We start from the raw sequence: 17,339 nt of genomic DNA on the forward strand, positions 1-17,339 counted from the left end.
GTAGATCAACTATTTTCGACAAAGAGGTTTGGTGTAGAGGGAAAACGGAGCCAAACCAAGTACAGAGCCAAAGGTCATGTTTACTAAAGTAATGGCGATTTAAGTGGTTAAATGTCTGAAATAAACAAAAACAAAAAACATGAATTTACACAACACTGATGATAGTGCTGTCAAATTAAGTCTATGAAGCCATCTATGAAATCTATGAAAAAAAAAAAAAAATCTGCAACACAATGTTATGCAATATGTGGTGAGTGGGGGGAGGTCCCTGCTTCATCTCTCTCTCAGCAAAGGGGTCCTTGGCCTGAAAAACGTTGAAGACCCCTGAACGAGGGGCCTGCTTGAGTCTTAATGTGTCCCTGTGACAAAGTTCATCAGTACAGATCCGTTTGTGAAGGGCATGAGGCCAAACGCGGCCCACGGTGGCGATATGGCCTCGATGGTGAAATTCCTGTGCCAGCCCTGCCCGGCAAAAGGCTACAGTACATGCTTGCAAGGTGTAGGAGATGACGTTCACCCTCTCACATGCTCTCACACTCTCACCACACCTCCCATTCCTCACTGAAACACAGTCTTATAAAATCTCAGAACTTGCGGAAATCCTGCAGTATCTGGCCTTAACGTTTTAAGCAAAGGAAAGAACCTCAACTTGAAGATTGCAAGCCAGGTAAGAGTATCTTCTGGCCTTAAAAGTTTGAAGTGGTCATTTGTGTACTATAACATCTTGAAAATGCAATCTGTTACATTTGCAATGAACCTGTGATGTTGGGTTCTGTGTGTTTCTGTGTTACAATGCTGCAGTCAGACTAAACACTTTATTTTTTATACTTTTACATTTTCAACAGGTTAGTGAGGATGCAGCCCATGGTACTTGTTTCAGCTGTTCTCTTCATGGCGTTCATACCAACTGTTGATCCTAACAACAGCACAGGTAAACTGTCTCTCATGTCCTCATATGAACATCTGTTTGTTTATTCAGTGACCATAAGACTTGCATCAAACCTTAAATGCTGGCTAGTTCATATTAGACAACCTTACTTTTCTCTAATATTTTTCATGATACCACATATCTGTTCAGTACAGAGTTCTGAACAGTACAGTTTCTGAACAGCATGACTACCTTACTGTACAAAGAATACAGCATATAAGTGAAAAGAAATATTGCATTTGGTGAACAACATCTTATACATGGTGTCTTGTGTTATTGGCTGGCCAACAGCTCCACCCTGTGGGCAAGTCAGGCTATCTAAACATGTGGAGACACCACACTGTCTGTTGTGTTGCTGTGTGACGCAGTAGCCTATTTTAACTAGAAAAAGTGCTCCTCGGAGCACAGGTCTCCGCCAGGTCAGGTAGGTTATTGTGGCGTGCGTGTGGCGCTATAATAGGCCAATGTGAAAGAAAAGGGTGCCATTTCTTCTTAGGCCTTGCACGGCAATCGGACACTACCTTCATGATTTGAGGCATTTTGTTCCAACATGTGTTTTGCTAAATTAGAGCTGCTGGTGGCGCTATAACAGGAGAGAGGGAGACAGTGTGAATGTGCGTGCAAAGTTTGACCGCAATCGGACGCTGCGTTCCAGATTTGCTGCATTTTGTTCAAAACAAGCCACTACTGCAAACTTTAGATGTGAATCTTAGCCAATAAGGATGGCAAATTTGGATTGAATGGGAAGGAGTAATATAAAAAAATGTGTTTTACATAAGTCGGCCTCCTGGTGGCGCTATAAATGGCAGATGTGAAAAATGAAGGGCAAAGGTTTTTCCTTTAACACAGATCGGTGCAGTTCTAGGTAAAAACACGAATCGGCCTGTTATAGCGCCACCATGAGACTGATTTGAACATTTTCAAGAGGCATTTCTTCCTCGGTCTAGTGGGAGTGTGTGTGCACAGTTTAGCAGCGGCCGGGCCAACAGTACCGGAGACCAGACACACGGACGGACACACGGACAGAACGGACAGGGTGCAAAACATACTCTCGCCATGCCTTCGAGACAATAATAGAGCATACAGAGCTCTACAGCTCGCAGATGGGCGCACAGGCGGATTCAGTCTCACAATCGAGGAACACAAGGGGGCGGGGAAGGGCCGAGCAGAGGACAGGCGGCGGCCCAAGCTGTGACAGGGGCATCACAGTTTCTCTCTCTATGTTGTCTTCAGACGAGCCCTCCCTCTGCGTCTCCAGTCATCTAGATTCTCCATAAATCTGGCCGATATGTTTGTGCTTTCCGCACCAGCATCTTTCTTTCTTTCTTTCTTTCTTCTCACTAGAAATTATTTTCATGTTGAAGTCAGTGGAACATATACCACAGAACCAAAGAGTCTATTTGGTTCCATTTGTTTACTCTCAGAGGTACAGCAACAGCATAGACCTGTAAGGCTCTGTGTAGTTTAGATCCAAAATACTCTTAAGGATATCATATTTATTTTTCTCACAAATGACCAGTGATCAACTAAAACATATTTTCTCAAAATGGACATACATTTTTAGAACGAAACCTTTAAAATAATTATGTATTTGTTGGTGGTAAGGTGTCACAAACATATAGAACAGATGTTATCTTTCCTGCTTTTGACACCTACCAATGAGTAACGACATTATGTGAACAATACATCTGTTGCAGTAAAGATTATTACTAGATAATACTGGCCTCTTGGCATCAACATTCAGGATGCCTGCCAATTCCAGCTAGTCAGCACCTGCCAATATTTTAAATTATGCTATTATTCAACCAATCAGAGTGGGAGCGCAGCAGAGCAGGGTTTTGGGTTTTAAACCAGGGGTCCAGCCAGGTGAAGTCCTCTCATCGACAGGATCACACAGCAACCATGATCTCTCTGATCTTTATTCTGCTCATAGGAGCTGCTTGTGAGTATGAAATACTTCCACAGCTGTCCTTTCACTCTTTGCAAGCCAGGCCTTGCAAAACCTGGCAGTTCACTATACCCTTTTTACATGATGGGAGAACATCAATATAATTATATTACTGAAATCTTCTGTTTATAGAATTGCACATGTACTAGGCCAGAGGCGCATTTCTGAGCATTTCTGTTGCAAATGCTTGTAAATTAAAGGGATATTTCACCTTCAAAAAAACTTTGGGTCATTGTATCGTCTACTCAGGCTTTTGTGAGCCCCCCAGACAGTTTTTAAGTTGCTTGATTCATTATTTAGATATTTGATATTCATTTTATCGGACACGCCCCCTTCCTATACAAACCCATTATAACTTCAAACTCCATTTTAACCATGTTAGATTTATCAAAAACACCCGTCCTTGGTTCTGGTGACTCACCCCGCCCTCCTAATACGCGAGGGGGGCGTGTTTTTTTGATAACTTTTTTCATGTATTTTATTAAAAAAAAATATTGTTTTTTTTTTGTTTTTTTTTCAAAAATAATATAAACAAAAAATGAAAAGAGTTATCGGAAAAACACGGCCCCCTCGCATATTAGGAGGGCGGGGTGAGTCACCAAGTTATAATTTTTGTAAGTTTGAAGTTTGAAGTTATAATGGGTTTGTATAGGAAGGGGGCGTGTCTGATAAAATGAATATCGAATATCTAAATACTGAATCAAGCGACTTAAAAACGGTCTGGGGGGCTCACAAAAGCCTGAGTAGATGATAAAATGACCCAAAGTTTTTTTGAAAGTGAAATATCCCTTTAACATCATGAATCTGTTTTTCAGTTGCGGAGGATGACAAGATCGTCGGAGGGTATGAGTGCGAGCCCCACTCGGAGCCCCATCAGGTGTCTCTGAGTGGTAGGGTTAGCGGCCCGGGCCACTTCTGTGGTGGCTCCCTGGTCAACGAGAACTGGGTTGTGTCTGCTGCTCACTGCTACAAGACGTAAGAGATATTCCCAGTGTCGGGACCATAATCAGCTGAACAAATGGGAAAATAATGATTTCCTTCAGCAATTCCTCCCTTCACTCAGCCTCTTTTGCATAACTGTAGATAGAAAAAAAACCTCATACAAGCATGTTTAATAAACAATCGATGAATGTAAATGTGTGACTTCAACACGTCCTACGCTTCTTGACCAGATTCTCTTTACTCCCTTCAGCCGCATTGAGGTGCGTCTTGGCGAGCACCACATCGAGGTTGATGAGGGTACCGAGCAGTGGATCTCTTCCTCTAGAGTCATCCGCCACCCAGGATACAATCCCGCAACCTTTGCAAACGATGTCATGCTGATCAAGCTGAAGACGCCTGCCACCCTCAACCAGTATGTGCGGCCTGTGGCTCTGCCCACTACCTGTGCCCCCACTGGCACCATGTGTAGAGTGTCTGGCTGGGGCAAAACCATGAGCTCCAGTGAGTATAGCACCTGGGTGCCAAATCTTTGGAGCAACTAGTTTTCAGAAAAGTTATAATAATAATAATACTTATTATTATTATTATTATTATTAATATAATATTTATTGTATTAATATAGCACTTTCTTAACAATGTTACAAAGTGTTATACAATAAATAGAAACAGAAAAGCATGTTTACAACCAATAATAACAAGGCAATTAAAACAAGCACATACAAGGTTAAAATTAGGTGCACCGATAAACTGCTGCCATTATTGGATTAAAAAAGCTTTTATTTTTTGTAATTTATTTTTATTTTTAAAATATATTTAAAAGTGCTTAGTGCGCTACAGTAGCCAACCTCAGTTCCTCTGGCAGGCTGTTCTGAGAGTCTAGGGACCTTGATGGCAAAGGCCCAGTCACCCTTGGTCACCAGCCTAGACTTACAGGAACCAGTAGAGCTGAACCAGAGGACCTCAGCCTACAGAGAGACAGGCACATAGAGTTGTAGCAACTCAACACTAGGTAGCTACCATGTAGAGTGTTAAACGTTAACATGGCTTCTATGACTAGAAGCCATGGTGAGCACTGAGAATCATCTGTTTAAGAAGTGATGAATTGGGGCTCCACAAATTACGCAGCTATGTTTACAGATCACGTGTTAAACCACAGTATTTGACATATTTTGTTTTAATACATGTCCCTTCTCCATACCACCTTCCACTATTAGCTGCTGACGGGGACAAGCTGCAATGCCTGGACATTCCCATCCTGTCTGATGAGGACTGTGAGAATTCCTATCCTGGTGAGATCGACCAGACCATGTTCTGTGCTGGATACCTGGAGGGAGGCAAGGACTCTTGCCAGGTACAGTTGCTCCCTATACGATACACCCTTTTCAACAGACATTTAAATGTGTGATGCACAGTTGAAGGCAATAAGATTAATTGTGGTGGTGTTTTCATCTAGGTGTCACTGTGTGCCTGTGAGCTCCTGTACAGATAACATAAAGTTGGTCCTCATTGCTTACCCTTTCCCCCCTCTCTCTCTCTCTCTCTCTCTCTCTCTCTCTCTCTCTCTCTCTCTCTCTCTCTCTCTCTCTCTCTCTCAGGGTGACTCTGGTGGCCCTGTCGTATGTAACAATGAGCTGCATGGTATTGTGTCCTGGGGATACGGATGTGCTCAGGAGAACCGCCCTGGTGTCTATGCCAAGGTATGGCTCAATCAGCTTATATATCTAAATAGTATTCCAATTTATTCAAAGAATAGAGACGTTTCATTTGTCATTTATTTCTTTATTTTGTATGTTCAATTGAAGTCAAATGATGTACCAGACGGCATTTGACACACTACTCCAGATACTGTTATTGATACAGGTTGATATAGTAGATGTGTTAACATTTCCTATTGTCTCATCTCCAGGTTTGCGTGGCCACAGAGTGGCTGCTCAAAACCATGGCCAGGAACTAGGTTTGATTTGATTTGAACAGCTTTCAGCCTCCAGATCAGTCACACAGCTCTCCAACACGGGCTGTCCATGGAGTGTCTTTAAGATTGGGGTTTAATATTTGAATAAAAAAAGCATTTTAAATCAATTATTCCCTCTGCTGTGCTCTTTTATTTGATCAATAAAGTATCATGGATAATGTACATGTACAGGTCTCTTTTTCATTAAATCATATAACGACCATGAGACTTGTCATTTTGTATTATATTCCTAGTCTTTAATAAACAATGAACTGATATTAAACAGCAAAGGTCATCTGCAAAATAATGTGCTTTCTCAGCAACACATACTGTACAGTACAGAACAGTACAGTATTGTAAGTACACAGTAAAATATATTATAGAGGGTGTGGTATCTGAACAGTGTGCAAGTCAAAACATATAAAGAAATGATTAAAGTAAGAGTAATAATAATGTGACAGACACAGTCTAACTGTCTGCATTTTGGCCTATTCAAGTGACCTGTTGTTTACTCAGATCCTGGCTAGCATCTGCTATTCATGGACTCTGCCCTGGGGTGACATCTCCATTGTTTAGCTGCTAATCAGGTAGAGAGACAGTAAGTCTACCATTTGCTTGGTCACCAGGTGGGGGGAGGCTATCACTGACCCCCACCCACATGAACAGGCTGTATTCAAATGTGTAGCTATTGTGTTATAAAAGGGAGACTAAAATCTAACTCAGTACTAGTGCAGTCCTGGGCCGAAGGGCTGAGGAACAGGGCTCTGCCCCTGGCTGCTTCTCTGAATGCTGTTTGTTTGTTGCTGAATCTGATATTTAGTCGACTAGACTAAGACTAAACAATTTTCAGAAGACTAAAATAGGACTTTAAAACTAAATGGTGTGTTATTCAAAAGACTAAGACTAAATCAAGTTAGTCAGCGGGGAGTGTTGGGCGGGAGGAGTAGGACGAAGGCTCTACGTCCTCCTGGTGGGGGCTCCTCACTGACAGGTGAGTCAGTAGGATACAACAGCAGTGACAACACAGAGATATGTGTGGAGAGAATTAATTGGCATAACGACTAAATTGGGGAGAAAATGGGTAAAAAATTATTGGCCACTCTAGATGTATAGACAAAATAATATTGAATTTTATTACCAAACACGTAGTATAGTATACTATACTATACTACGTGTTTGGTAATAAAATTCAATATTATTTTGCGTGTCTAAACAACATGCATGTCTAAACCGTATGTTCAGCGACATGGTGGCAGCAGTATCCAGGTCTGTTGTGACTATACAGTAAAGTTTACTGTATAGTCACAACAGACCTGGATACTGCTGCCACCATGTCGCTGAACATACAGTTTAGACACGCATGTTGTTCCTACAATTCTACAGAGCTCATCATTTTAACCTGCTGAGTGCTGACATTTATTAAAGGTTATTCTTATCAGTGCTGGTAGAGTGTTAGAATGCAGAGGCGTCTTTTCAGAAGAAAAATTAAATAGGGGATGGCAACAATCATTTACCACCTAAGCCACCTATTTACCAAAATAGTGGATCTACAAGATCCACTATTTTCGTTTGGGTTTTTTTTGGGGGGGGGGGGGCTGTTTGATTATTATTTTTTGCCTATTCTACTCAGCCTTGAGTTGGGGGAAATATATATAGTTGGGGGAAAATAATTGAATTTGAGGTTAAATGTGAACATGAGGGGGTGGCAATTTCCATTCCCTGAGACAAATGATGCCGTTAGAATGGATGTTTATTGAGCAAAAGGATATGTATAAGTTGGTCACTTTTTAATGCTCGTATATAGCTCGTATATAGCCAAAATTCCAACACTCGCATTTCTGCCTCTGTCCTCCAGTGTGGAGGTGTTACGGTGAAAATGGTGACCTGACCTGATGTGTGACCATCTTGTGGACTTCGCGCAACGTCAGTGTCAGCTGTTTGTTTATGAACAGAGTTAAACCTAGCTGAATTTAGCCCACATATTGTGAGTCCTCCATGTACATTATGTGAAGTCCACAAGGTCACATATTTCGGCATGTCACCAATTACTCTGTAACACCACCATGCTGGAGGAGAGAGGGCAAGATTTGAATGATAGGATGTAGCTATTGTCTCTCCATTTGAACCTCAGTTAAAGCTGCACTATGTACATTTCCTGTTCTACCCCGGTCTCCTGAGCAAGTGCTGCCTGCTTGCTCTGAGGGGGGGAGAGAGAGAGTTTTGACCTTCAGGTCAAAACCCGTGTCAAACCAGAAAAAGGATTGTGTCAAAGGTCATGTCCAACATAGACACAGGATCTAAATGTCTCAATAGAAGAGCAGAGAGACCAGATACAATCACCCCAATTGTATAAGTTACATTGTATTATACTCTACCATACAGATTGATCAAAATAACATTTAATTCACTAAAACAATGACATAATAGAGCTTCAACTTCAACTGGCATCCCTGTTTTGGGAAAAATAGCTAAAATAAGCGATCCACAAGCTGTTTTCTCTGTGCACATTCATCCATGGCATTGCTGCTCAAACAGGGAAGCACCTGACCCAGTTGTTGCAGTTTTTCTTGAGAAGTGATGTTAAAATCCCTTTGCTTAGCCTACTACTAGCCTACTACACCCACCAAGAAACACAATGGGTGGGGGTGGGGGTGGGAGGGGCGGGGGGTGTCACCCAAAATAACTCGTTGCTGCAGGTATATGCAAAACAGCCCTCTTTATGGTCCTCTTATTTGTCTCCAAAGAGAGAGAGAGGATTTTAGGAGTTTAGCCTCTAGTCATAGCAATCACAACGGATCTCCATCCAGCTACACATTTCAACAGTCCTGGAGAATGTATGGTCTGGTGTTTTGTAAAGAAACTGTCGAGAGAGAGAGAGAGAGAGAGAGAGAGAGAGAGAGAGAGAGAGAGAGAGAGAGAGAGAGAGAGAGAGAGAGAGAGAGAGAGAGAGAGAGAGAGAGAGAGAGAGAGATATACATCTTATATTATTGCTTTTTAAAGGAAATCTGGAGAAAGGACTTGTTTTCTGAACCGTTTTATTTGAGAGAGTCATATATTGAGCAGATAGCCGTGTCCTTTGTCAGACAGAGCTCTGTCTTATCCAGTCGTTCTCAAACTGTTTTTTATTTATTATTTATTATTATTTTATTTACCCACCCCCATAACTCTGTGAGAGTACAAATGTAACCAAATGGACCCCTTACGGGTCCATTTGGTTCCATTTGTACACTCTCAGAGTTACAGACCTGCAAGGGTCCACTTGGAACCCCCTCAAGGTCCCTGGACCCCTCTGACATACAGGCCCTCCCTGGTGAACGTATTGGACCAGTGTGTGAGATGACGCCAGTCAGATAGTGTCCATGTCATTGATATAATCCTTTTCTGACCTTTGTATGTAGGAGAAAACAAACTAAAGGAATTGAAGACAACATGATAAATATCCATCTGACAGAGCGGACATGTTCAGATGATGCTTCTGTTCCTGTGTGTGACTCCAAGATATTCATGCCTCCTCAGGCTGTCTCTATATCTGCATCTATCTACAATAGGTTTCTACTCCAGTTTGTAAAATACAACGAAATGAAACAAAATGTTTGAGAAGTTTGAGAAAGTAAAAAATAAAATGAACAGGTAAAAGTGTGATTTTAGACTAAAGACAACAGCCCTGCATCTCTGAAGCTCAATAAAGATTATGTCACTGAAAACTAACATCTGAAACCGTGTCTTCTTTCAGCACGAGTCAGCACGACCTCATCAGGAAACCTACAATAGACACTACGGGCTTTTTAGTACATAACAAGTAAGCTATGTCTCGAGGGAACTTAACATATACTGTTGTTGGATATATATATATATATATATATATATATATATACTGATATACACACACTACGTATTCAAACAACGTAAATCACAATTTACATAAAGTTATCCTCGATGTGCTGTACTTGTGTTTGGCAGTTCACATACAGTGTGCAAAAAAATGCTGAGTCATGGTTTGAGCAGGGAGAGACCTTGAACCAGTTCACAGACAATGAACAATGGTTATCTCTATTTGAAATTAGGGAGTATGTCTCCTTTTTCTGAACTATTTGCAACATTCAGGTATGGGGGGGGGGCAGTTTGTGTATGCCATCTGTCTAGAAAGTCACAGGGTGAAACCACAACACTGCACTTTTCACCTTCTATGTTCTAGCTGTTCTTTTAAGGCACTTGTTCGTCCGGGGACCCCCCAAGGATCCTTGAGGGGGTTGATTGATGGTTAGGAACCAAATGGACCCATACGTACCAGGGGCCTGTTCCTCAAAAGGTGAATTAGAGCTAAAGCCTGGCCTAGCCTTAACCCCTATCCTGGCTTAATTTAGCCAGGATTAGGGCTGAATCGGTTCCTAGAAAGCTGAATTATCTTGAAGATTAGTTTAGCCAGTTCACCCTGGCTAAGTTTAGCCATGACCCGATTCCACGAAAGAGAATTTAAGCAAGCCTACCTTAGTTACCATGGCAATTTAGCTGTGAAGTTAGCCTGGTCATGAGCAGGCTAACAGCCAAGCTTACTTAATCCAGTGCCTTGTTCTTCAAGTTTTTCCACAGTTAATTCAAAACATGTGTTTGTATATGGACTCATTTTAATGACCCTGCATTCAAATAAAATGAAATAAATACAATAAGATATAATCAAATTAATTATATTACTGAAATAGTGTGTGACCATGAATCATAATCATAATTGTTTCACAATGACTCATGTGATATGTAATTGTCACTCTGTTATAGTTAACACTATAGTTCATCTTGTTAGATGTTTGATAATATATTACCATTTTTTAAAAAATATTATAAAAAATGTCTGACACATTCATACATACATATGTATGTATATATATATATATATATATATATATATATATATATATATATATATATATATATATATATATATATATATATATATTTAGATATATTTAAATATATATATACATTATTAGTTACGGGTTTTAAAGGGGTTTAAAGGAGTCAATGAGGAGCATATTTTAAATTATCAATTTCTAGTCAATGGAGAAATTATTTTTTATTTCTTGTCCACCTTTGGAGTTACATCATGATGGCAAGGTAACTACACAACCCACACCTCTACCAAAGTGGTCTTGCAAATGTGGGGTTATTTATTGCGTGTCTCGTCCCGTCCCGTCCCCCCCGCTCATCCCGTCACGGCCCCCGTCGCGGTCAAGCCCACACACTTTATACTTTCATGTTTGCAAACAGTTGTTAGAAATCCAATGAGTCAACAAAAACAGCAGTTATTTCAGGACTGAATCTTTTCCTTAGATCCAAGAAGAAAAGTTACATGGAACTAACTGGTTTCTTCCCAACCACATTTGTTCATACTTGTGTTACTTAGCTTTTTCTGTGAAACAAGAATAAATACAAGAATTCAATTTGAGTCTGCATGACTTCACCTTTACCACACTTCATGGGGACAGAGGGAGACAACAGATGTTTTTCATTTCGGCCACCATCCTTACATAAAGACAATAGTATTGAAATCAGCCTGCTAACTAACAAAAGACTTGGCTCTGTGACTTTAAGTGTTGACTGATCAACACATCAATAGCAGAGACATGCATCTTGTATTCAAATCTAGGGGGTTTGCTTCCCCTGCAATGTTTCAACCTTAAGCCCTGTTAACTGCAAAACTCAAAATCACCTAGTACTGTATTCTCAATAGGAAATGAAATTACTTATATCGAACACCGTGCTTATGTTTGAAACGATACTACACTTGCATCAAACCTTAAATGCTGGCTAGTTCATATTAGACAACCTTACCTTTCTCAAATATTTTTCATGATACCACATATCTGTTCAGTACAGAGTTCTGAACAGTACAGTTTCTTAACAGCATGACTACCTTACTGTACAAAGAATACAGCATATATGTGAAAAGAAATATTGCATTTGGTGAACAACAGCTTATACATGGTGTCTTGTGTTATTGGCTGGCCAACAGCTCCACCCTGTGGGCAAGTCATCTAAACATGTGGAGACACCACACTGTCTGTTCTGTTGCTGTGTGACGCAGTAGCCTATTTTAATAAATACAGTAATTACACATTTCGGTAAAATGTAGTCAAGTGCCATACTACTACTACTACTACTACTAATAATAATAATAATAATAATAATAATAATAATAATAATAATCATCATTATATTACTAATTTATTTTCCAAATATATCTTGTATATTTTTGGGAATGAAGATGGCTCCAACGCCAAGGTGACCTTCTTCCGAGACCCTGGCTTCACTGAACCTATTGACCCATCACTGGTCCCATGGGACTTTGTCATGTACGTCCAAATCCAATTGAAGGAAGTGATTCCAGCTCGGTACGTGCTCGTGCTGATCGACTGCTGGGGAGCTCACCCCTACAACCCCATGGACGCACTTTTCTACTTCATTCGAGACATGTAGGTCTATATGTCTGCAGAGCAGATGGCTTGTGTTGTGTGTGTCCAGTCTGTCCACAATAATTGAAAGAGATGATTGCTTTAGCAGTGCTGGACAGTAAACTAAGTACATTTGAATATACCAAAACGCTCGCCCCAAAACACAATCACCGCTGGGGGCGAGCGGTCCGCGAAAAAAATGGGGGCGAGCGTTCCGGTTACCCATTTACTTGAATATCATTAGCACATTTTTTGAGTTTTTTGTACATAAAAAGCACATAACTTTAACTCTGCTACATTTCAAGTCAAATTATTGTCTCCGCCAGGCCGAAGGCATGGCGAGAGAGTATGTTTTACCCCCTGTCCGTCCGTCCGTGTGTCTGTGTGTCCGTGTGTCCATCTGTCTGCGAGCGGCTAATCTCCGGCACCGTTGGCCCGGTCGCTGCGAAACTGTGCACACACACTCCCTGGATACCAATTCAGAACCTCTGCCCCAAATTCTTCACATGGGCCTGTTAGACATTCTCTCTGGGCGTGGGGCCCGGAATGAGTGCAGGACTGAACATATCAAGACGTCCTTTGGGAAGCACAAATGTATGGGCTGCACAATTGGCAGGTGGTGTGATTAATTACCCCACACCAATCGCAACGCAACTGTCAATTGGGTGCCCTATACGTATGTGCTTCCCAAACATCTATGTTCCCAAAGGAATGTTTCATGTTCAGTTCTATCACCGTCGCTGACAGAGAATGTGTGGAGCCTGCGATTTCATTGACCGAAATCATTTGTCTCAGAGACAGCAAATGAAATCGCAGGAAAAAAAGGTCAATTTGACCGAAAGTATGTCTGTGTGGTAGGTGGACTTTATGACATCACACAGTGTTAAATAAGAGTGAAAGACTGAAGGATGAAATAGTGAGGTTGGGCCTTCTTTTCTCCAGGTGTCCTGCCATCCCTGAGGTGACAATGCTAGAGAACGGCTCTTCCCGCCGAGCTCGTTTCTCTGTCCTGAGGAGAGCAGACCTGATCCTGGGAGACGTGATCTTCGAAATCGGCCTGTGTGACCCGACAGCCTCCATCTGTTCTCCTGTAAGTTACACACACTGGCAACACAGTGAAGTACTGTGAATATAGATGTTTTGAAGGTCTGTAGTGATTCCTGTGTGCTTACGCCATCCACAGGTTTGCCCACAGCGGACAGATGGCTTCTGTGAGTTATTGAAACCCCAAATACGGAATAGACTTTCACCATGCCACATTTAATGCCTGTCTTAGCCACCTGGCAGTCTTAAGGTTTTCTTCAGAATAGCTAACCTCTTTTACACCTGGTATCCCCATTTTGGGCATGTCATTATAGGCTAAGTAAATAAACAGAACAATTTCTGAAATGTTTTGAAAACTACAAGCTCTCAACATGTCATGGTGTTAATGTGTATAAATAAATAAAAAACGTAAATTTCTTTGTGGCTGATTATTGCAGAAATACTATCATTGTCAGAAATGTAAGGTGGAGCCTCCTGTGTTCTGATTCACAACAGGTATGAGTCCCAATTAGCTGTAGAATACAACTCTCGTAGACGTATTTACAGTATGATTCTGACGTTTTCAATCTACGAGAGTTAGTAGGGTTTTGTATTTTTTTTTCTTTTTATAAATGAAAAAAGTAATTGAAAAAACACGGCCCCCTCGCGTATTAGGGGGGCAGGGTGAGTCACCAGAACCAAGGACGGGTGTTTTTGATGAATCTAACGTGGTTAAAATGGAGTTTAAAGTTACAATGGGTTTGTATAGGAAGGAAGGGGGCGTGTCTGATAAAATGAATATCAAATGTCTAAATACTGAATCGAGCAACTTAAAAACTGTCTGGGGGGCTCAAAAAGGCCTGAGTAGACGATAAAATTACCAAAAGTTTTTTTGAAAGTGAAATATCCCTTTAAGTCAGGGACTGGACTACTGGGGGAGGTTTAGTTGTTAAGGGGTCTACGGATGGTGACCAGACTTAGACCAGAAATTAGCCGTAAATTCCCTGAAGGCCACAGGCCTGCTAACTGGGTCGAGTTTACTCTGAAATCACCATGGTGAGAATATGTTGTTCCTCCGTCGCCACGGGTAAAATGCAGTTTTTTATACGTTTTTATAATTGACGCTTCTGTGTATAACCCGTTCAAAAGGTCCCTGAGGTTCGGGGATCTCCTGTCTGTAATCACATGTGGGTGATGTGATGTGATGTGTGTGCGTGCGTGTGCGTGCGTGCGTGCGTGCGTGCTACCGCTTACCAATGGTATTATATATAATAACACTATGAATAAACTGTATGTATATTTGATACATCAATATAACAGTATGTTATTCAGTATATAATCAACAAACATAATGTTTATTTATATTAATAACAATATAGATATATATTTCATTTATCAAAAGATATATAGAATGCATGGATAACAATATAAATATACTGTATGTCTTAATAATATAAATATAACAATATAAATATACATGTATTTTATATATTTTATATAAGAGTAGATTTATAACAGTATATTTAATATAATAACATAAATATAATGTACTTACTTCCTGGGATCGATTTGACATGAAGTACAGAGGAGAGGATGAGGAGGGTGGCTGTAATCTTCATCATCACTGATCAGAACTGAATTTAATAGAAGAGAATAAACAGATGAGAATAAACAGATGAGAATAAACAGATGAGAATAAACAAATGAGAATAAACAGAAGAGAATAAACAGATGAGAATAAACAGATGAGAATAAACAGAAGAGAATAAACAGATGAGAATAAACAGATGAGAATAAACAGAAGAGAATAAACAGAAGAGAATAAACAGATGAGAATAAACAGATGAGAATAAAAAATGAGAATAATAAATGAGAATAAACAGAAGAGAATAAACAGATGAGAATAAACAGAAGAGAATAAACAGATGAGAATAAACAGATGAGAATAAACAGATCAGAATAAACAGATGAGTATAAACAGAAGAGAATAAACAGATGAGAATAAACAAATGAGAATAAACAGATGAGAATAAACAGATGAGAATAAACAAATGAGAATAAACAGATGAGAATAAACAGATGAGAATAAACAGAAGAGACTTGAGTACAAGTACTTAGTTACTTACCACCACTGCTTGTGACCATCTATAATCATGCACTTTATCTGACAACGCATCCTGTACTACTTGAAAGCAATACTGCACTTTATACACAACTCACTTTAGTATACACATGTGACCCACCACTACACAGAGCCTGTCATTGTCTCCGCCAGGCCGAAAGGCATGGCGAGAGAGTATGTTTTACACCCCGTCCGTCCGTCCGTCCGTCCGTCCTTGTGTCCGTGTGTCCGTCCGTCTGTGACCAGCTAATCTCTGGCACCGTTGCCTTGATCGCAGCGAAACTGTGCACACACATTCCCTGGATGCCAATTCAGAACCTTTGCCCCAAATTCTTCTCATGGGCCTTTTATAGCGCCACCAGGAGGCCGATTTGTGCAAAACATATTATTTTATACTACTCCTTCCAATTTTATCCAAATTTCACGCAAATCGGTACACAGTATCTCTATAGTCATTAAACGAAACTGGTCTTTCAGATTTCTCATATTCCATCCTGATAGGCTAAAAATGTCTTCCAAAGTTTGCAGGAGTGCTCCGTTTTGAACAAAATGCCTCAAATAATGAACACAGCATGCATGTTGTCATTTCATATGAAAGCAGGAATCATAACTACACATTGACATGTTGTCATGTTATATGAAAGCAGGGAATCATATCTATATATTGACATGTTGTCATGTCATATGAAAGCAGGAATCATAGCTACACATTGACATGTTGTCATGTCATATGAAAGCAGGGAATCATAGCTACACATTGACATGTTGGTTGTACAGTTTGACCCACCAGTTTAGGAGATATGGCTTATAGAGTGATGTGTAGCAGAGATACAGCGAGCTGAATAAACAGAACCTGAAAGGTTCACTTCTGTGATCTGTGACATTTTAACACCTATCCCAGAATGCATTGCTTGAAAGGTGGGGGTCTGAGAGGGCCCAGGTAGATGACAATTACAGCCACCACAATCTGATGGATAGGACCCTGAAAAGTAGGTGTGGTCACTTTTATGGCCAAGAGTAATTTTTTACTAAAAACTAATGGTTGGAATGGATTCAAGACCCCTGAAAACCTATAATTAGACATCCCACAAGTTCATTTTGGCCAATTTGAATTGTTCCAGGTTTTTTTCCAGGCCCTCCGGGTACCCCAACTTTGATTGGCTCCCACAAAGTATCCCAAGGGAGTTGGGTTGGAACAAATTGAGGTGTTTGCAGACACCTTTATGAACATGTTTGTGAAGAATGCTAGTGGTAAGCATTTATTTTAGAGATTGGTCAGAAATGTGTCTGTCTAACCTTCCCTAACTAATTATCTAACCCAGTGCACAATACTACTACTAATAATAAAAATAACACATTTAGCTCCTACTAGTGATGTTAGTAACCCTGACCTGATCATGGGCTTAAATGACACGTGTGTGTGTGTGTGTGTGTGTGTGTGTGTGTGTGTGTGTGTGTTTGTTTGTGTGTGTGTTATTAGTGTGTATTGTTCATAAGTCAGGTTGCACAGTGTAAAATTATTGATCCAAAGCCTGTTGGTTCGGGCCTTGAGGCTGAATAATAACACTATGAATAAACTGTATGTATAGTTGATATATCAATATAACAGTAAGTTATTCAGTATATAATCAACAGACATGTTTATTTATATTAATTACAATATAGATATATATTTCATTTATCAAAAGATACATATAATGTACACAATTTAAATACAATTTAAATATACTGTATGTTTTAATAATATAAATATAACAATATAAATATTCTCTAATATATTACAGATCAGAATAAACAGATGAAAATAAACAGATGAGAATAAACAGATGAGAATAAACAGATAAGAATAAACAGATCAGAATTAACAGATCAGAATAAATGGATCAGAATAAACAAATGTTTACCTCAAGAGAAGTTTTGGAGTCTGAAAGAGAATGAAGGAGGACTTGTTCTGTAGTTTAGAAGAATCAGCCAATCAG

General features: G+C 40.0%; 1 protein-coding gene across 1 annotated transcript; it reads left to right on the plus strand.

The window, feature by feature from the left end:
• Positions 1-2,830: 2,830 nt before the first annotated feature.
• On the plus strand, positions 2,831-5,772 carry LOC308073401 (trypsin-1-like; the record flags this gene model as incomplete). The annotated part of the gene is made up of 6 exons (XM_080412275.1): positions 2,831-2,870; positions 3,692-3,851; positions 4,069-4,319; positions 5,033-5,169; positions 5,414-5,515; positions 5,725-5,772. 6 exons carry the CDS (start codon positions 2,831-2,833, stop codon positions 5,770-5,772), a joined length of 738 nt encoding a protein of 245 aa, XP_080268401.1.
• Positions 5,773-17,339: the final 11,567 nt, after the last annotated feature.

Source organism: Gymnoscopelus braueri, assembly GCF_963280865.1.
Source record: "Gymnoscopelus braueri genome assembly, chromosome: 18".
In the NCBI taxonomy this organism is placed as follows: domain Eukaryota; kingdom Metazoa; phylum Chordata; class Actinopteri; order Myctophiformes; family Myctophidae; genus Gymnoscopelus; species Gymnoscopelus braueri.